This window comes from Cynocephalus volans, chromosome X (assembly GCF_027409185.1).
Source record: "Cynocephalus volans isolate mCynVol1 chromosome X, mCynVol1.pri, whole genome shotgun sequence".
NCBI classification, from domain to species: Eukaryota; Metazoa; Chordata; class Mammalia; order Dermoptera; family Cynocephalidae; genus Cynocephalus; species Cynocephalus volans.
The window spans coordinates 2,223,251-2,244,331 of NC_084478.1; the positions used below are offsets into that span (position 1 = coordinate 2,223,251).

General features: G+C 44.7%; 1 protein-coding gene across 1 annotated transcript in view; it reads left to right on the forward strand.

Moving 5' to 3' along the window:
• The first annotated feature begins 5,159 nt into the window (after positions 1-5,159).
• XG (Xg glycoprotein (Xg blood group)) overlaps positions 5,160-21,081 on the forward strand; it is a 43,793-nt gene continuing 27,871 nt past the window's right edge. The window contains exon 1 of the mRNA XM_063083948.1: positions 5,160-5,363. Within this exon, the coding sequence (XP_062940018.1) occupies positions 5,303-5,363 (61 nt within the window). The 5' untranslated portion in view covers positions 5,160-5,302. The remainder of the gene's footprint in view (positions 5,364-21,081) is intronic.

Below are 21,081 nucleotides of genomic sequence, written 5' to 3' on the forward strand. Positions count from 1 at the left end.
TGCAAGGTTAGGTTACATAACCAATTACATAACCAGTGATGGCCCCCTTAGTTAATTATTCATTAGATAGCATGAATATGTATAGAATAGCCAAGTATAAAAATTGAATCCGGGGAGAAGGTAGGGCTGTGCTTACCCTTGAGCCTGTGAAGCAAGTATCATATTTCACTTTGCCTGTGAAATATGTATCTTTCTTTCTGTATTAAACTTGCTTTCACTTTCTACTGTGACTCTGCTCTTGAATTCTTTCCTGTGGCCAAGTCAAGAGCCTGGTAGAGGACAAGGTCGAGGCCCAGCATCTGACCTCCCCAGACCCTCTCTTCCAGTAACACTGTTTCATCTTCACATAAGGATCTCAGCTTAACCCTCCCCTGTATAAAAGAGCAACACTGCTCCCCCTGCTTGCAAAACAATGATCTTTACACAGCATGCAGTACTGGCAAATGGAGCCCCAATGTGTCATTATTTTATTCTCTAGCATATCCAGCCCAGACCTTGTACTCACACTCAGAAGAGGTCCACACCTGTTGCTTTGCTTGGCCTCAATGCCTTTCCACTACGTTTCCTCCAGCAAATTTCAAAGCCCAAGTCAAATGTTATATGGTCCTGATTTTTAGTCCCTTGGTGTGGTCTGAATGTTTGTGTCTCCCCAAAATTCAAGTGTTGAAATTCTAACCCCCAAGGTGATGGTTTTAGGAGGTGGGTACTTTGGGAGGTGATGAGGTCATGAGGGTGGATCCTCATGAATTGGATTAGTGACCTTTTAAAAAGACCCCAGAGAGCTCCCTTGTCCCTTCCACTATGTGAGGACATAGCAAGAAGGTGCCATCTATGAATGAGGAAGCAGGTCCTCACCAGATACCAAATCTGCCACACCTTGATATTGGACTTCCAGCCTACAAGAACTGTGAGCAATAAAGCAGAAAAAAAAATTCTGTTGTTCATAAGCCATCTTGACTATGGTATTTTGTTACAGCAGCCTGGGCTGTCTAAGACAGACAAACAATTGTGCTGAGAAAGAAACTCTCTTATCCAGTGCAAATCAATGGATTTATTTAACAGTTCTTTAGAATTAAACTTTAAAAAAGAAAAAAAACTTTCTTCTGGATGTTTCAGGGCCTTCAACATGCCCATGTGTATTTGGAGTCTCCAGGAGGAGAACTTTATTCCAAGTCCATTGGAGTCTTTGCTCTTAAAGCATCTTCTTGGATTTCCATTGAACATTGTGTGGACAGTGCTGTTCTAAAGCATTCGAAAGCTTCTACAAACCCCTAGGCATCTGAGAAAGTCCAATCCCAACTCCTGCTGCATGAGAAAAAGGCCCCAGGTCAGTCCTCCCGAGCATTCCATCTCTGTCCCTTGGGTTGTAATGATATAGGAGGCGCTCAGCTTTGCTAGGCTCAGGTTAAAGGACACACCCCTGGCTTACAAGCTATTCCCCAAGGTCCCAAGCCCCTCCTTTGGGCCCTCCCCCAGAGGAAAGTTAATGTTGCTTATTAGACCTCTTTTTAGCACCAACACCAGGAAATTAAGACCTCAGGGGGCTGGCTTGTGGAAATCCAGTGTCTGTGCATGCTCAGTAGAGAAGTGTTATTATAATCCTGGTAGCTGAGTGATCTTCCACTATAGGTGCCAGAGAGCACAGAATATTCTTGAAGATGCCAGGTACATGTGACAGGATCTGGCCAGTGAACGTGCTCCAACTGAGCAGCTGAGCATGTGCAAAACTAATGTTACATAACTGGGAACCACCCCCTTAATTGAATATTCATTATATGGAGTAACTATAAAAGCTGAATCTCAGCAAACGATGGGGCTATTGCTCACCCTCCTGGAGCCAGCCTGCACTCTGCTTGTGGAGTGTGTATTTATTTCTTTTGGAATCAAACTTACTTTCAGTGAGAAGCTGCTCAGTCTCTTGAGCCAGCCTGCACTGTGTACTGAACTTTGAATATGTATTTCTTACTTTTGTATTAAACTCGGTGTGGGCCCTGTTCGGTCTCTGCAGCTAGACTGCACACTCTCTGTGAAATCTGTATCTCTTGTTCATTGCATTAAACCTGTTATCACTTTCTACTATGACTCTGCCCTTGAATTCTTTCCTGTTGCAGAGTCAAGAACTTGGTGAGGATGGGTTGAGTGGAGGCCAATTACTGGGCCCCCTGAACCCTACCTCCAACATCAGTAAAAACACCGGGAAGGCTCATGCAGCCCTGAACAGAAGTTCCCCACTCTCACTAGTCTGGAGGTGAGACAGATAAGCAGGGAACAAAGCCATCCCTCATGTTAATAAATGTGCTTATGTTTTTGTAGACAGAATAATGGCCCCCAAACATGTCCATATCCTAATTCTCTTGTTGTACAACATCTCCAAAGATGTCCACATCCTGATCCCCATGTGGTAGACAAAATAATGTCCCTAAAGATGCCCATGTCCTAGTCCCTGGAACCTGTGAATATGTGACTTTACATGGCAAATGTGATTAAGTTAAGGATCTTGAAATAGGGTGATTATTCCGGATGATCAGAATGAAACTACGTTCATCACGAGAGTCCTGGTAAGAGAACAGAAGTAGAGTTAGGGTCAGAGAAAAAGCAATATGATGATAGAAATAGACAGAAGCAAAGTCAGAGAAAGACTTCAAGATGCCGTGTTGCTTTGAAGATGGCAGAAGGGGCCACAAGCCGAGGGGTGTGGCAGCCTCTAGGAGCTGCAAAAAGCAATGGAATAGATTGTCTCCTGGAGTTTCCAGAAGCAGCCAGCCCTGCTGACACCTTGAATCTGGCCCAGTAGGACTCATGTTGGACCTCTGACCTCCAGAACTGTAGGATAAGAAATTTGTGCTTTACTTAAGCCACTCCGTTTCTGATTGTCATAACAGCAACAAGAACTATTACAAAAGTCAAACAAAGGGAGCTTATGTCCTTTTTTCCCCCTGAAGATGGCAGCTGCTGTGTCCAGCTCTCCTGGAAGGGAACCTGCTTTTCCTGTAGGTCCAATTACCCCAGGGTCTCTGAGGCTGGGCAGGCACACAACTGGACACTAAGAACATGAAGTTTTCCTGCCTCTGCATCCACCTAAGTTAGGATACTGTCCTTTTTCTGACCCCAGAAGCACAGCTGCTTTTAACATCTCATTTACTTGGATCAGGCTATTTTGTCAGTGAGCTGCTGAGACAGCTCGCCCCGCCCCTGAGTTCTTGAACCTCAACCAATCCTTCTATCCCTTCCTGGTTGTCAGAGGAGCCCTGGTCTTAGGAGCTCAGAATCTTGGCTTTCCTCCTGCAGACCCAGGAAAGAAGAAACAGCCATAAGATGACTTTCAATAGTTATTCTTCCACTGTTTTATGCTTTCAATAGCTCACTCTCCTACAGAACAAAATGAGATACAAATAGCACAAAATTTGGGCTGGGTTTTCATTCCAATATATTCCAATTTGGGTTTGTAATATAGACGATGCATAAAAGTAGAACGGGTGGAAGTCCATAAGTGTGGGTGCAAATCCATGCTCTATTCTGATAGCCCACAAAGCAGCAAATTGCTCTGTTAATTGTGCAACAGAATTTAAATCCACCCTCCTCCAGTCCCTCCGTGGACAAACAACAGTTTAGTAGAGAAGATATAATTTCCAGTATGTGGAGAATATCACATGCTGTCAGACTGAAGTTGACTAATTTGTCTTTTCTCTACATCATTGAGGAACGAGACAAATATTGGCTAGACTCCATGGCTAGAAAATTGGTCCTAGTTGGTGTCTTAGTAAGCTGGGACTGCCATAACAAAGTGTCATAGAATGGGTGACTTAAACACTAGACATTTGTCTTCTCACAGTTCTGGAAGCTGGATGTCAAAGATCAAGTCATGGCAGGGTCAGCATCTGGTGAGGACTCACTTCCTGGCTTGCAAACAGCCACCTTCTCATTGTGTCCACACATGGCTGAGAAACACAGACAGAGAGAGACAGAGAGTGCACAAATGCTCTGGTCTCTTCGTCCTTTTATAAGGACACTAATTCTGTCATGTGAGTCTCACCTTCAAGACCTTATCTAACCCTGATTACCTCACAAAGGTCCGACCTCTGAGTATCATTGCATTGGGAGTTAGGATTTGAGCATAAGGATTTGAGTGGGACACAAACATTCAGTCCCTAATGGTTAACAATGTACATGGTGCTGCCTGGAGTTGGCCCCCACAACGGTCCTGGGCTTCCCACTTCCTACTTCTCACCTACACCCTATTCTCCATCCTTTCCAGCCTGCTCCCTTCTTCCTACCCATCCTCTAAGATAAGTGTGGGATCAACGCCCCCTACAGAAGACTTTTCTGAAACCAAGCTTAGTTTAGAACCTCCCAGGAACCCCAAGAGCTCAGAGTGCATTCCTACATCATGTATTATGACACTACCATGTCTGGTTTCACTGGTTGTGTCTTTTCTTTGTAAGCACCTTTTTATTCTGCATCACTACACACTTGGCACCTAGCCCCTATGTGGCTCAGAAACGGTGTGCATTTGAACGTTTGTTGAATGAATGCACAAACTCACCCAATATGGAAAATGCTAGGAAAGAGAAAAACCTGGAATTAACAAATTTGAGGCTTCCGACCACCTCTACTGCGGCTCAGGTGAAAGAAACAAAGAGCCAGGTGTCATCCACTTTTCTTGCACAACTGTCCCTGTCCAGACTGTTCTGCCACTTACAGAAATGAGTGAGTCTTCGAAGTCACAGAGATTGTTAGCTGCAAAAGCCAAGAATTGAACTTAGGTCTCAGCACTGATCTTTGCATTATTCCTGCACTGGTTCTAACCTTAGTATTGCCGCTCTGAGCGCCAGTTGCTGAGAAGGTCCACAGGCAGGCAGTGCCCTCCCCGGGTTCCTGGCTGATGCCTTTGAAATTGCTGCAGCTGCCGCACCCACAGTGAGCAGAGTTGCTGAGCCAGTGTGGCAGCTTCCAGAGGCTCAGGATGTTGGCTGGCACTTGGTGACTGCCCCAGTTTCTCCGTCCTCCTCGCCAGTGCAGATTGGCTGTGGCAGCTTGGGAAGGCTCGCTCCGGGGACGTTCTCGAGCATGCATGCACTTGTCCTGTGGGTTCCTGGCTGTGGAGTTTGGAATCTGAGATCAGGGCTCATTTATTTTTTGACAAAGGGATTGTAGTTCAACTCCTACTTTCCACTTGAAGACATTGTTTCTCTTCCCTCTATGCTGGGAGACCAGAAGTCAACAAGAGAAGGGTGTGGCAGCTGGATCCCCGGTTCTGCTTGTCTGAAGTATCTGCTGGGGTTCTTTCGTCCTGCAGAAAACAATGGAGACCCGGTGGGGACTCCCCTGTCTCATGTTCCTGTGTTTTTGGATGCACGTCCGAGGTAAGCATTTTGCTTTGAGGGCGAGCTGGGTGGCCGTGGACTTCTCTTATGTTGCTTTCAAAGACTCCTTCCAGAGGAGTTTCTAGGAAGGAAATGGCTGTCATTTGCCGTAACAGATTAGAAAGGCGACTGGAGTGATGGGTGGTTGGAAGAGGAAAGGGGGTAAAATTAAAGCTGATTTTGGGTGTGGCAATGAGATTCGGAAAGTCAGGATACTAGCTAATAACTCTTAGGTAGTAACCGCGTTTTCTGGTTTTGATGTGTGTGTGTCTCATGCAACGGGGCCTGTTTTTACTTGATGATTTAAGCACAACTGGGCATGTGGGGAATTCAACGTGGTTTGTTTCTGATTTAAAATATTTGTTCTGAACATGTTCATATGGTAAAAAGAAGGTGGAAACACACCTTCAACACGCGGGACGGTTTATCAAAGATGGAGTTTGCCCAAAGGGCAGCATTGGTTCAGATGATTAAACATTTTCATAATGCCGTCATTCTTTTTTGCAAATTAAAGCTATATGAAATGTTAACTCTGAATACTTCCATATGCACTTGCAGCCTGTCTCTCCCTGACTCCAGGATTGGGATTTTTAGTTCATTGGGAGGATCTAGTTAAGAAATCCCTGAAGCGTAGGATTTGAACAGCAATTGAATAAGTTCCTTTGGTCATTTCTACATTGCGATTAGAGACAATGGAAAAGGAACTCGGGGAAACATTAAGAATGGAAGTGTTGTCTGTTAGGAGTTAAAAGATTTCATTCAGATGTTTGTATCGAGGCTTTTCCTGTTTATCCTGATTGAGGGTGTGGTTGTTCTTAATGTAGGAGTTGGATGGAGCCAGGATCTTCAGCGAGATCTTTCTATTACTCCACGTTGTCTTTAGATCTTACCCAAAATGTAGACCACCGTGAAATGCATTCAGTACCTTCTGTTTGTAGGGAGAAGTAGGTTCCTAAGTTGATGCGAGCTCTGAAGCAGGATGTAGGAGATTTTCAGCAGCAAGTCCAGCTCTCTGGAAAAACACTTCTGAAAGTTGATGCTTCTTGCTAAGTTCATTGCAGTAAGAACCGGAGGTTAGTTAGACTCCCTTAGGCAATTCAACCTCTGCAGCTTATAGCATATTCGATCCTTTAGAAATAATTAGATGTCAAATTTATTCAGCTAGGCTGTTCAGTTCATTGTAAACTTACGGGAACCTTAGTTGTTCATTTAACAAATATTCTTTATGAAATAAAAGAAGAAATAAGGAGGTGGCATTAGATGTTTACGATGTGCTAAGTTCCTCTCATGACAGCAATACGTCTTACACACTGAATTAACTAGGTTGGTTTTCACTTGGCCCTGTGCTGGTGGTGCCAGGCTTGATGTCCTTTTACAGATGGGTAAACTGAGGCGACCATGGGTGCAGTCATTTGCCCAAGGCCACACTGTTGATTGAGTGTGATGAAAATACAGAGGCAGGATTCAGATCTGGGAAGCTGGCTCCAGCATCTGAGCTGTAGTTCACTGTCCAGAATCAAAGGGTAGATGACATGATCCCATTTTGCGGAGGAGGGATTTGCTGTCTGCAGAGTTTATGGCATTGCAGGAGGTCATGTGACTCTGGTGGCTGCCAAGCTCCCCTCTTTCATCTCTCTCTGGGAAGACGCCTGTGAGCACCCTGCTTTATACTGAGTCTTGTCTCCCCAAAACCAGAACGGTCCCTTCATCAAGCAGCCTGCCCCCCACACACACTCCCTGGGGGAGGTTTGAGGGGAAACAGGAAAGAAATTTGGATCGAGGTGCTTCTGTGTAAACAAGATGTGCATGCAGCAGCCGAGTATGTCCCAAGTCTTGGGTAATGAGTTAAATGCATAGACAACTCCCTCATATCCCCAACCACCACCAGCTGGAGACGGAGCAAGTTCACAGGATCCCCAAAAAGTCATGTGAGGCTGGTGAGATGATTTCTACAAAGCAAAATGTTGTTATGGTTAACATAATGTATATCATTATTATAAATATTAAATTATTGGCACAAAACAGGATTATAATAATAAGGTTTTATTTGTAATAAATAGGGGCTTATAATTTGGTGGCTCCATATTTCCATGGTATGTAATTTGTACTCACTGTCAAATCTGGAGAAGCTAGAGTGAGCATGAGGCAGAAACAGGTCTTCTAAAAGCTGATAAAACCAGAAGTGACGAATCTGAATAGGAAATCCCAGAGGGAGGTGTACAAGGTGTGGTTCATTGGGAAAAAAGAAAATCATAAGGATCCACCATATATACTGGGTCCAACATTCACTTCAGCATCTATTCTGCATGTTTACTTATCAGGCATGACAAAAAAATCAAAGTGCTTTTGTATAGAGCTGATATTTTGCAGACAGAGTAACAAACATAATAGGAACAATAGTACAGTGCCCCCTCCTTATCTGAGGGGGGGTACCTTCCAAGACCCCCCCAGTGTATGCCTGAAACTGCAGACAGAACCAAATCATATATACACTGTGGTTTTTCCTGTACCTGTATACCTATGATAAAGCTTAATTTATAAATTAGGCATGGTAAGAGATTAACAACAATAATTAATAAAAATAGAACACATATAACAATATACTGTAATAAAAGTCATGTAAATGTGGTCTCTCTCTCTCTCTCTCTCAGTATCCTACTGTACTATATTCACCCTTCTTCCTATGGTGGAGAGAGACAGTGGGATAGTGTGAGATTTCATCGTGCTACTCAGAGCAGCACACAACTTAAAATTTATGAATTGTTTATTTCTGGAATTTCCCACTGAATATTTTCATGCCACGTTGGACTGCAGGTAACTGAAATAGCAAAAAGCAAAACCCTGCATAAGCAGGACCTACCATAAAGTTCTTCATCGTTTTGAACAGTAGCACATAATGTATCTGAGTACTTCCTGAGGAGTAAAGATAAGTCAGGTGCTGCAAATATTATTTTTATCTGACTTGGTGCATTCAGCTGTTGCAGACTGTTTGGTCAGCTTCTAAGAACTGGGATATGGAGAGGTTGCGATACTTGCCTAAGGCATCATGCCAGACCATGTAGGTCTACAGGACTCCATCCCATACCAGCCTCACACCACAGGTCTCTGTTGAGCTTCTCTTGATTTCACCTCCTTCTTTATGATCCCCCCACTCCAAATATCCTTTGATCTAACAAATTTGAGGGTGTGGAAATAGAGTTATAAATGGGTCATTTAGTCAGCCCATTGTCACCTTGCCCATCAGCAATAATGCCAGCACGGGCTGGTTGTACCTGCCCAGCAATTTCATGCAGGGATTCTTAATCTTTGATGTGCAGGTGATCATCTTGGAGAAAGCTAGTATTAAAAACACTCCCTCCCCACCCCAGCCCACACCCTACCCCTTGAGATCCTCATTCAGTAGGTGTGAGTGGGGCATTCAGGAGCTGAGAGACTGCATTTTAAGAAGACCATAGGGGATGCCCAAGCTGGTGTCATTAGCTGTACCTCATACTCTGCCCATTGAGATTTCCATTTCTGGTTCTTCATTGCTGGTTTTATCAGCTTTTGGAAGACCAGTTCAGAGCTCCCTTTGAGAGATGATAATTGAACACCCAGCCATCTGGTTTATGCTGGGGCTTAGTCTCACTGATCCTTGCCACAGGGGGGCAGCTACTCTGTGGTCCCCAACTGAGATTGCATCATCCTATTTCTGTGAAGATGTCGTTGGTATTTTGCTGGGGATTGCACTGAACCTGTAGACCACTTTGGGTAGTATAGATATTTTCACACTGTTAACTGTTAATTCTTCTGATCAAAGAGCATGGAATGTCTTTCCACCTCTTTGTGTCCTCTTTCATCTCTTTCAGCAGTGATTTGTAGTTCCTACTGTAGAGATCTTTTATCTCTTTGGTTAAATTGATTCCTAGGTTGTTTTCTTTTTTCTTTTTCTTTTTTGGTTACTATTGTAAATGGGTGTGCTTTCTTGATTTCTTTTTCTGCTAGTCTGTTGTTGGAGTACAAAAATACTACTTATTTTTGCCTGTTGATTTTGTATCCTGCAACTTTACTGAAATTGTTTATCAACTCTAAGAGTTTTTTTTTTTTATAGAGTCTTTAGGCTGTTCTATATATAAGATCATGTCATTTGCAGACAGGGACAATTTGACTTCATCTTTTCCAATCTGGACGCCCTTTCTTTCTCTCATCTGATTTCTCTGGCTTGTACCTCCAATACTATGTTAAATAGGAGTGGTTAGAGTGGGCATCCTTGTGCTGTTCCTGTTCTTAAGGGAAGCGCTTTCAGCTTGTACCCATTCAGAATAATACTGGCAGTCGATTTGTCATATGTAGCTTTTATTGTGTTGAGACACTCTCCTTCTATACCTAATTTGCTGAAAGTCTTTATCATGAAGGGATGTTTAATTTTGACAATGCTTTTCTCTGTATCTGCTGAGATAATCATACAGTTACTTTCCTCAATTTTGTTGATGTGATGTATCAAGTTTATTGATGTGCATCTGCTGAAAAATCCTTGCACCTCTGAGATGAATTCTACTTAATAGTGGTGTACAAGTTTTTTGATGTGTAGCTGTATTATGATTGCTAATATTTTGTTGAGGATTTTTACATCTACATTCATCACAGATACTGGCCTGTAGTTTTCTTTCTGTTGTTGTTGTATCTTTAACTGGTTTTGGTAGCAGGGTGATGCTAGTCTCATTGAATGAGTTTGGGAAAATGGCCTCTGTTTCAGTTTTTTGGAGAAACAAAAGACCCTGAATAGCCAAAGCAACCCTGAGCAAAACAATAAAATAAATTTAAATAAATAAAGCCAGAGGCATAACATTACCTGACTTCAAATTATATTCCAAAGCTACAGTAATCAAAACAGCATGGTATTGGCATAAAAACAGACACTTAGAACAATGGAACAGAATATAGAACCCAGAAATCAACCTACATATTTACAGCCAACTGATCTTCTACAAAGGCACCAAGAACATACACTGGGGAAAAGACTGCTTCTTCAATAGTGTTGAGGAAAATGGACATCCATATGTACTTGAATAAAACTAGACCTGTCCCTCTCACCATATACCAAAATCAATGCAAAATAGATTGAAGACGTAAAATAAGACCTGAAACTATAAAACTCCTAAAAGAAAACAGAGGGAAAGCACTTCAGAATGTAGGACTGGGCAAAGACTTTGTGAATATGACAGCAAAAGCATGGCAAACAGGAAAAATAAACAAATGGGATTATATCAAACTACAAAGCTTATGCAGAACAAAAGAAACAATTCACAGAGAGAAAAGACAAGGTACAGAGTGAGAGAAAATATTTGCAAGCTGTGCATCTGACCAAGGATTGGTATCCAGAATATACAAGGAACTCAAATAACTTAACAATAAAATAACAAGTAACCTGGCTAAAAAATGGGCAAAGGGGCTGAATAGACATTTCTCATATGAAGATGTACAAATGGCCAACAGACACATGAAAAAATTCTCAACATCACTCAGCATCAGGGAGATGCACATCAAAATCATACTGAGATATCATCTCACCCCAGATAGACCAATTATTATCTAAAAGGCAGAGAATAATAAAAGCTGGTGAGGATGCAGAGAAAGGGGCACCCTCCTACACTGTTGTGGACTGTAAATTAGCACAGCCATTATGGAAAACAGTACAGAAGTTTCTCAAACAACTACAGGTAGAATTGCCGTATGTTCCAGCAATCCCACTACTGTGTTTATACCCAAAAGAATGAAAACCATTGTGTTGAAGGGATACCTGCACTCCCATGTCTATCACAGCTCTGTTTACAATGGCCAAGAGTTGGAACCAACCTAAATGTCCATCAATGGATGACTGGATAAGGAAAATGTGGTATATATATGCAATGGAACACTACTCTACCAAAAAAAAAAAAAAATGAAATTCTGCCCTTCACAGCAACATGGATGAACTTAGAGAGAATTATATTAAGTGAAATAAACCAGGCACAGAAAGAGAAATGCTGCAATTTCCTCACACATAAGTGGGAGCTAAAAAATAAACAAAAGAAAGAAAGAAAGAAAAGGAAACAACGATCATAATGATACATTGAACTTTCAAAAGGAGAGAACAGAACTGAGGTTACCAGAGGTGGGAAAGTGGGGGGAGGTAAGGGAGGAATTGGAAAAGGGTGAAGAAAAATGATTACATGGTATAATGTTGAATATACTAATTATCTGATTTGAGCATCACATATTGCACACAGGTGTTGATATTCAACTCTGTGTGTCATAGACATGTACAATCAACTATGTTTCAATAAAAATAAAATTAAAAAGTTAATAAAAAATGAAATTGCATCACTCACATGCAGGCTTAAAGTGACACCCCCTAGGTAGACATGCTATGGTCCAGCCATGACTTGGATCTCTGAGAGACCCTTGGCAATATCTGGAGTCTCTTTGTTGACACAACTGGGAGTGGGGTGCTACTGTCATGGAGGGGATGGAGCCCAGGGACGCTGTTCAACGTTCAGCAACAGCTCCCCACAGCAAAGACTCATCCAGTCCTAAATGTCAAGTGTCAGTAGTGCTAAGGTCAGGAACTCCTGCCTTACCGTGGAAGACCCTGTCTGTCTGTCTGTCTGTCTGTCTGTCTGTCTGTCTGTCTATCTATCTATCTATCTATCTATCTATCTATCTATCTATCTATCTATCTATCTATCTATCATTTATCTATCTATCTACCTACGTACCTACCTACCTACCTGCCTGTTTATCTATCTCTATCAGCCATCTACATCTACTATCTATCACCTGTTATCTATCTATATCTACCCATCCACCTGTATATCATCTATTATTGGTCTATGTATCTATCCACCTATCTATCTATCTATAAAAGTGGTTTACCACACAGGGATAATCTTACCTGTCAAGGAACATTTTTCAATGTTTGGAAACATGTTTGGTTGTCACAACTGAGTGGAGGTTGCTACTGGGATTTAGTGGGTGGCGACTAGGGATGCTGTTCAAATCCTGTGACGTGCAAGACAGCCCCCATGGCATAGAGTTGTCCAGCCCCAAGTGTCATTAGTGCTGTGCTGAAGAACCTGCTAGCAGGGAACTTCTAACCCAGGGAGAGGGGACAAGTTGGGAATGTCACCCTCCTGCACAGGAAAGGAGGCAGGAGCTGTCTAGGACATTTCTGAATGGATCTCTTATTGTCAGAACACACTTGTAGGATCCTGTAAAATAGGAAGGCCCTTGAACAGGGACACAGCACTCCACAGTCAGCTCACTGAAGAGTGAGAGGCCAGGACAAGGCCAATCAGAAAAAGTCTATGACCTCTTGTCACCTGGTGTGGAGACATTTGGTACATATTGGAGGCAGCAACCAGACAAGCACAGAGACCAGGAAATGCCTCCTCTTCCTGGGATCCCAACTCCTCTTTCCTTTGAGTGGCCAGTTTCATCCCCATGTTTCTGCTCTCAGATTGGCAGCCAGGGGGTAGAAACCTGGGGCACCATCTGCAGAGGGGACTCCCCAGGACACCTCTCCTGTGAGGTCTTCACTGCTGCTTCAGAGGCCACAAGCACTGCAACCTGCCAGAGACATTTCCAGCCCAAAAGGCCACAGTCCTGAGGCTGAGATACCCTGCTGTGGACTGTGAATTCTAACATCTGGGGAAAGGGGATAGACCATGTGTGAAAACCAAGATTTAAAAACAAAGATGTGTGCATTGTTATATAGCAAAATCTTACACAGAAAGTTAAAAGCATGATATGTTTCTATAGATTTATAGATACTCGTAGATAGGTAGGCTACAAAATGTCGCAGTACTGCTTTCTGCACAGTGGAGTGGGGGTCATTTTTATTTTCTTCTTCCTTTGTTTATTAATATGTGTATCCAAAGAAATAGAACCAATAGAATATCTCTGTATCAATCTATCCTTGTATCACTATATCTATGTCTACATCCTTATCTCCCTCTCTATATATATCCTATCATCTACCTCTCTAGATCTATCATTCTGTCTGTACTATCACTTATCTATCATCCATGCATATCTATCATCTCTACCTTCCTATTTCTCTAACTCCATCATTGATCTATCTTATATCTCTACCTATCTATCAATCATCTATCTACTTTTCTATTACCCATCTATCTAATCTATCGAGAGTGATGTTTATTTTTAAAAATTGGCTCATACAACATGGGAAGTGGCAAGTCTAAAATTTGTAGGGCAGGACAGGGTGTAAAGTGAGGCATGATCCCTATGTTGCAGTCTTGAGGCACAATTTATTCTCCTCTGGGACACCTTGGTCTTTTTTTCTTAAGGCCTTCAACTGATGGGACGCGGCCTACCCACATCCTCGAGGACCCTCTCCTTACCTTAAAGTCAACTGAATTTGGTATTAATCACATTTGAAAAATACCTTCTTAGCATCATTGGGATGGGTGTTGACTGAACAACTGGGCACCAAAGCCTGGCCAATTGCACACATGGAATTCACCATCATGGTCTGTTTTCATTTTTCTGCAGTCACTGCCTGTATTAGTCTGTTTTGTGTTGCTGTAACAGAATACCTGAAACTGGGTGGTTTATAAAAAAATGAAGCTTATTGCTTACAGTTTCTGAGGCTGGGAAGTCCAAAGTCCATCTGGTGGTGGTGACAGTGACCCAGGGGTCTCACATTGCAAAATGGTGGAAGTAGAGAGGGCCACTGACTCCTGTTTTAAAGCCCTCAGAAGCACACCCTTGACCACCATTTTTAATCCATTCGCTACTGCACGGTCCTACAATCCAATCACCTCTTCAAGACTCCACCTTTCAGTTACTATAATAGGATTACGCACTCTCTTAACAGTCACTGTGGGGGCTAAGTTTCTAATACATAAAACTTGGTGGACACAGTTCAAGCTCCAATGAGTTCTGGGGGGACATAATTCAATCCACTACAGTGTCCAAGGGCCTAACTTGGTAGATCATTTGAGAGAGGCTGGGGGCCTGCAAGGTCTTTCTGCCTTGAAGCATTACCCAGGCCCACCCATCTATGTCCCCAGAAATATTTATGTGTTTGGTGCTGTTGCAGTATGTGAGGCTATTAAAATCTTTATGTTGTTCTATTTTCCTGTCCCCAAGCTGCAGCCTTGGGGGTGGGTGTGAGTGACTGCCTTTTCAGTGAGCACAGCCGCTGTAGAAATCACTGACCGCTTGAGAGCAAAGGTTGACAGGCACCAAGCACTTGGCTCTTCCCGCAAAGTCGATTCCGCTGAGAGAGTTCAGGTGACTTTTCCTGATGACTCCCAAGGAAATCATTTTCAAGATTAAAAAACAAAACAGCAAGATAGTGGGTTTCACCCAAACAACATTCTTTTAAAATTGGGTAAATGCCTCCTGAGGTCTTTAAAAAATATTTCCTTCCAATTATTTTCTGTGTCTTACCTTTGTCATAGCAATAAAACACCATCTAGACAAAGTGCTGATACTCCAGGGGAGGTGGGTGCGGATCTCAGTGGGCGTCAGGATTGCTGGGGAATGGGGTTAAAATGCAGAGTCCCACCCTTTCCCCCCACCTTCCTCAAGCTGATCTTGGTGCTGGAAGTTCCAGCAGCCCTCCAACAGTTTCTCCTGTGCCTTGAAATCTGGGGATCCCCTGGTGTAGGGTTGTGCCTTCCCACCTCTGCACTGCATGTCAGAATCACCTGGGGGGTGCCCAAAGCCCCCACCCAGAGCTGCTAGTTTTTCAGTTTCCAGGTGGAGATAACAACATAACTCACTATCTTCAGGGATCTTGCAGGACTTTTGGGAAGTGGCCATGTCCCAGGACTGTCAAAGCGTCACCTGAAGGGTGGTTTTCTCTGCAAGACAGCAAAAGCCCCCACCCCACACAAGACATTGTCAGGGCATTGGAAGCCCAGAGCAGAACCACTTCCTCTAGTGTTTCCTGGAGTCACTCACAGGGTCTCTCTGAAGCTGCGCCAGCAGACAGCGACGTGGGAGATTTGTAGCTGCTCACGCTGGGTCCATCCAAGATCGCCCCCTCCCCTCCTGCCCATGAGAACAGGCAGCCAGAAGCTCTTTGCTTGCAGGAAGCCCCCTAACCCCCATAACTGAGGCTCTTGCTCTCCTTGGGGGTGATGATTTCTGGAACCCTGAAATGGCAGTTTGGGGCATCTGGAGGGTGTAACGTCACCCCAAGGATAAAGGATGTTATTGCCGTTCACATCGTGACCTTCTCAAAGTGGGGTCCCCAAGTCAACAGTGTCTGCATCCTCCCAGGAGCTGGTGAGAAATTCAAAGTCCTAGCCCCACCCAGACCTGTTTGTCCAGGGTCTGCGTGCAGCCAGATTCTGCAAGGATTTTCATGCCCTTCAGGGTCAGAGAGGCACTGAAAGGGGATTCCTGAGGCTGACAGGAGAGTGCTCCTGTGGACCCAGCCCTCCGTGAACGGCTGTCTTCGAAAGACGCTGCCCAAGGGTCTTTCCTTGTCACCCAAGGCACAGGACATGGGTGACTGCCCGGATGGAATGGCCACTGGGCAGCAGCGTGGGTTTCTAGTAATGACAATTCCTCTGTGCTGCAAGACCTCTGGGTTTGGGAAGCTCTTTCTGCATGCTGTTCCACCAACCCCTCTCTGTGGTCCTGTGTTTTCAGCAGAATTATGGTTATCCCAACTACGCCAGGGATTGGGAAAGGGTATTGCTGAGGGCACGGGCCAGGAGGTGACACAGCTGGGACAGAATAGGCTCTCCAGATTACCATGTCCAGATTCTTTGCACTCCGCCAGGTGTCCATCAACAGCTCTGTTGCAGTGGATCATGTGTCAGAGGGTTAAGTCTACTATGGCTTAAACTGTGTCCTCCCCCGAAATTCATTTGGTGAAGTCCTAACTTTTAGTATCTCAGGTGTGTCTATATTTTAAAGAGGTTTATAAGGCAAAACAAGGTCATTACAGGAGGCCCTAATCCAACAGGACTGGTGTCCTTAAAAGAGGAGGAGATTAGGACACAGATACGCACAGAGGGACGACCATGTGGGGACTCAGGGAGAAGACGTGCCTACAAGCCAAGGAGAGAGGCCTCAGGAGGTACCAGCCCTGCCACACCTTGATCTCAGACTTCCAGTCTCCAGGATGGGAAGACAACAAATGTCTGAGTCACCCAGTCTGTGTTTCTGTTTTATGGAAGCCCAAAAAACAAAGACAAAGTTTCTGTCCTGCAAAATGAGAGTTCATAGATCTGAGGCCTAAACATCCCCCTGGAGCTGGTGAGAAATGCCATGTCTTGGGCCCACTTAGACCTGCTGAAGCGTAGCGTGGTGTCACCCACTTCCTGGGGATCCATGTGCAGGTGTCACTTTATAGGAGATGCCGTCTGCTATTGTGTCATTGGATAGTTTATGACATTTTTCTCAGGTCACAGAGTCCCCAGATACACAAGTTGAGGTGTGGAGGGTGAGAATCCAGCTCTCGGTAGTAATATTTGCAATCCTGCCGAAAGCAAAAACCTCATGCAAAATTAGAGAGCAGGATGGATTCGGTCGCACAGCTGTTCCAGGGGGGGAAGCTGCACTCCGCGGGTGGCGAACCTACACTCACCTGGAACAGGTCCTCGCTGTACGTGGGCAGACTTCCTCTTTCGCTTTCTGTTTTACACTAAACTACTTATCTAGCCGTAGGGTATATTTTCTACCCTCTGTAAATCACACCATCCTGGGAAAGAGTCGCTATTGTACGCTTTCTGAACGTATTTTCTAAAACTGTTGAACCAGAGTGAAAAACAAGCATTTGCCTTGCCTGAAGGAAATCTGGATTTGCTCCCTTTAGAGTCCCTGTGCCAGCTATGGGAACTCCCAGCTCTGTCCCCTCAGCGAGATTCTTCAAGGGCAGGAAGGTCACTTAGATTTAAAACTCACAAAGTGGCTTAATCCGCAGCCATTGACCCCAGACAGATAGGTTTAAATGAACCCACGCTTCACAGGAAACGGGTCAATTCCTATGCAAAGTGCAAAGAACTGGAAAACGCTTGCTTGAAAGAGGGCGAATGTTTCTCAAGGGGATGCCAATAAAAAGACATTGGTTTGAACAGTAAAATACTAAAAGTCTGCACTTACCAGCATGGTTGCACGTCACAGGACAGGTGCAGAAGACTCGGATTCGATTCAGCAGTGAATAAACTCTGCTGGCAATAGCTATGTTTGGTGTCAGGGCTTTAGACAGTCCCCGTGTTTTTCTTTTTTTCTTCTTTTCTGAATCTTCCTGGAGCTGACTTTCTCTTTTAGATGAAGCAAATAACTCGGGGGAAAGCAGAAGCTTGAGGGTGGGTTTGTTTCTCTCTTTCATGCGTAACCATTGCCAGATGGCCGGTGATCTTTACCCACCTGCAAGCACCCGGGCATTGTGTTTTTATCACGAATAATTCCCCCCTTATCCACAGGTTTGCTCTCAGATATTTTGCTTATCCGAGGAATAGCACAATAAGATATTTTGAGAAAGACACCACTTTCACATAACTTTTATTGCAGTGTATTTTTATAGTTTTCTGTTTTATCATTCATTACTGTTAGTCTCTTACTGTGCCTAATGCATCAGTTAAACTTTATCATAGGTATGTACATATAGGAAAAAAAACATATATGTGGTTCAGAACTACATGAGGTTTCAAGGTATGTATTTCTCTGCGGATAAGGGGGGACTACTTAGTCTAACAAAAAGTGTTCCTTGCTTTGCAAAATTGCTGTTAGTCAATTTAACTTGTGGGCCTGAACAAACATAAAATTGTCAGAGGAAAAAAATTCCAATAGGAAACCTCTTAGAATCTCCCAGGGATGGAATTCAAACTGGGGAGGTGTCTGGTTAGCACACCCTACAGAAGAATGTCTCCATGAGCCACTCCAGAAGGTTTTCTCTGAAGGCCCCCGATGACCCCCCTTCAGGGATCCTCAGAAACAGATCTCGTGTTCCAATGTCCTGTCTTACGTTCTCAGCAGAAAATAAGCCCCATAAAAGTGCTGACCTTGCTCTGAGATTGAGACCGCAGAATCGGCATCGTCTACGTAGGTGAACTCCCACCTAGGGCTACCCACTGAAAGCACACGGGGACCCCTGCATTGTCTTCGTGGCAGCCTCTCTGGAGAGGAGAGGGCGCCAGTGAAGTGAATCCCTGCCTGGCATTGAGATCTGGAAACTGTTCCGGTTCCTGGGCCGCCTGACGCTGGCTGGAGTCCGCCTGGTTTATGTAACAAGGTCTGGGTGAGACCGACACCACCCTCGGTGTGTGAGAGTCACGCTCACAGCAACTTCTGCCTGCAATGCAATTTCTAAAACCAAACAAAACCTAAAACCGCCAGGCTCGACTTCCTCTACGCACACCCCTACCTCCTGCCACCCCCCATGGTCTTCTGGAACATCTCAAAGCTGAAGGAAGGAATCTGCTGAAAAGGGACACAGAATGGGGAAGCCCTTGGCTATGTCCAAATACTTAGAGCTGTCCATGCCTCCCCACCCACATATCCACAAGAGATATGCCAGCACCACCCCTCCAGCTGAGGCTGGCCACCAGGGATCCCACAGGGACATGGATAGCCTGGAGTTTTTTTCTGATAACACCCAGGTCATGCCCACATATTGTGCAAAGGAGAGGCCAGGAGGGGACAGATAACACACAGGACTCTGGTTATCTGGGACAATGTCTGGGAGTAGCTGGGCTGAGTGCACAGATCAGAGATTGTGACGTGGTTGTTTACAGGATGCGTGGAATTGCTGGGATGTGCCAAGGTGTAACGTGGTGAAAGTTATTTGCACACTGTAAAGGGTGACTGGAATCCAAATTCCCGAGGTGCGTGCATCGCTGAGGTGCTTGGCTTGAGGGCTCTGGAAGGAACATGTCTTAGGAATCCAGGAGGCTGATGTCACCCCCTGTTCCCCCAGCCCTGTCTTGGCAGCCTGGACAAGGTTACCAAGAAAGCCAGAGGGTGCAAAGAGGGACTGGGTGATCCCCCATAAAGCAAGCCACAGGGGGTCTGGCAACAGAGACAAACATCCAGAAAGGACACGGGGCCCCAGGAGTTTGAGAGAAATGTCTGTCTGGGTGTCCTGCAACTGCACCACTACCTGCCAGTGTCCAGTCTGGGCTCTGGGGCAGCTGCAGGTGCAGACTGGGCTTAGAGTCCCCCTGCCCTCTGCATCGGTGGCTTTGTCCTTACTCAGGGGGCTCCTGTCTGGGGGATGTGCCCTCTCCTCCGGACAGACCCTCACTTCCTCAGCAAGGAGCTTTGGAGCCTTCACACATGGCCATGGTAGGGTCTGTGGGACCCCATGCTCTCAAACAAATACAAGCACAGACAGACCAGGGGAGGGCACTTTGCACCTAAAGCTGGCCTGGTCCCCCCCCCCCGGGGCCCTGCCTCCTTACAGGGCTTGGTGGCTGTGCATGAGGCTGCCCAAGGGGCCAAGGGCAAATTCTCACTCTGCCCCAGCCTTGTCCTGAACCTTCTGGAACCTCAGCTTCCTCATTTGGGAAATATGCATGTTTGTAATGCCGACGTCCTGGGGTGGGCAGAAGGAAGGATGGATGCTGGAGTGCCCGGAAATGCTCTAAGGCACTGGTATGTACAACCCTAAGCTATGAGAGGGATAGTCAAAGAAGGCAGCTGACGTGTTTAGAAAGATGATTCCTTCAAAGTTCCCTGACCATGAAAAGGAACGAGGCTCGGACACACGCTACAGTGTGGATGAACCTTGAACACATCACGCTCACTGACAGACACCAGACATAAAAGACCACCTAGTGCAGGACTCCAATTACATGAAATGTCCAGGACAGGCAAATCCACAGAGACAGAAAGCGGGCTAGTGGTTGCCAGGGGTTGGGGAAGGGTTTTGGGGAGGGACTGCTAATGAGAACAGGGTCTCCTTTTGGGGAGATGAGAATGGTATGGAACTAAATAGAGGTGTTGGTTGCAGAATATTGTGAGTGCACTGAACGCCCTTGAGTTGTTCACACAAATGGGTGAATTGTAGAGGATGTGAATTAGATCTCAGTAAAGCTGGGAAAAGAAAGTTACCAAAAGTTGAGACTCAAATTGATCAGGATCTCAAAGGTTTTCTGAGCTGGCTTTTCTCATTTTAGAGGCAGCAAATGGAAAAGAAAAAAAAAGAAAAAAAAAACATATGGGAAGGACGGCTTTAGCTGGCAGGAAAGGAGCTTGGTGTAACTTTTTTCCAACTTTGCTTTCAAATATTTTTATTGAGATAAAATTTACAAGACGTAAAATTTACCATTCTAATCATTTTAAAGTGAACAATTCAGTGATTTTTTTTTCTTTTTAGTTATTTCACAGTGTTGTGCAAACATCCCTCTACCTAATTCCAGAGCATTCTCATTACCTCCAGCAGCAACCCCCACCCGTCAAGCAGTCTTTTTGTCCATAGACTCCTTTTAGCGTTGTCGTTAAGGAAGCCAAAAGCTCGTTTCAGGTTCTGTCTAGACTTCCCTTTATTATTTTTAGTACATCAGAAACTCATGAGCACACAGATATTTTGAGCCTCTGAACACCGGGAGGAGGGCCTAGTTTGGAATGTTCTTGAATGTCCTTTGGGGAAGTTGAGGCACAGGAGTGAACCTCCTCTCCGCCGTGGCTTCTGACCTCCTGTGTAACCCCTAACCCCAGAGCGAGGGGCAGCATGTGGTTACATCTGCATTCAAGATTCCTTCTGTCTTTGTAA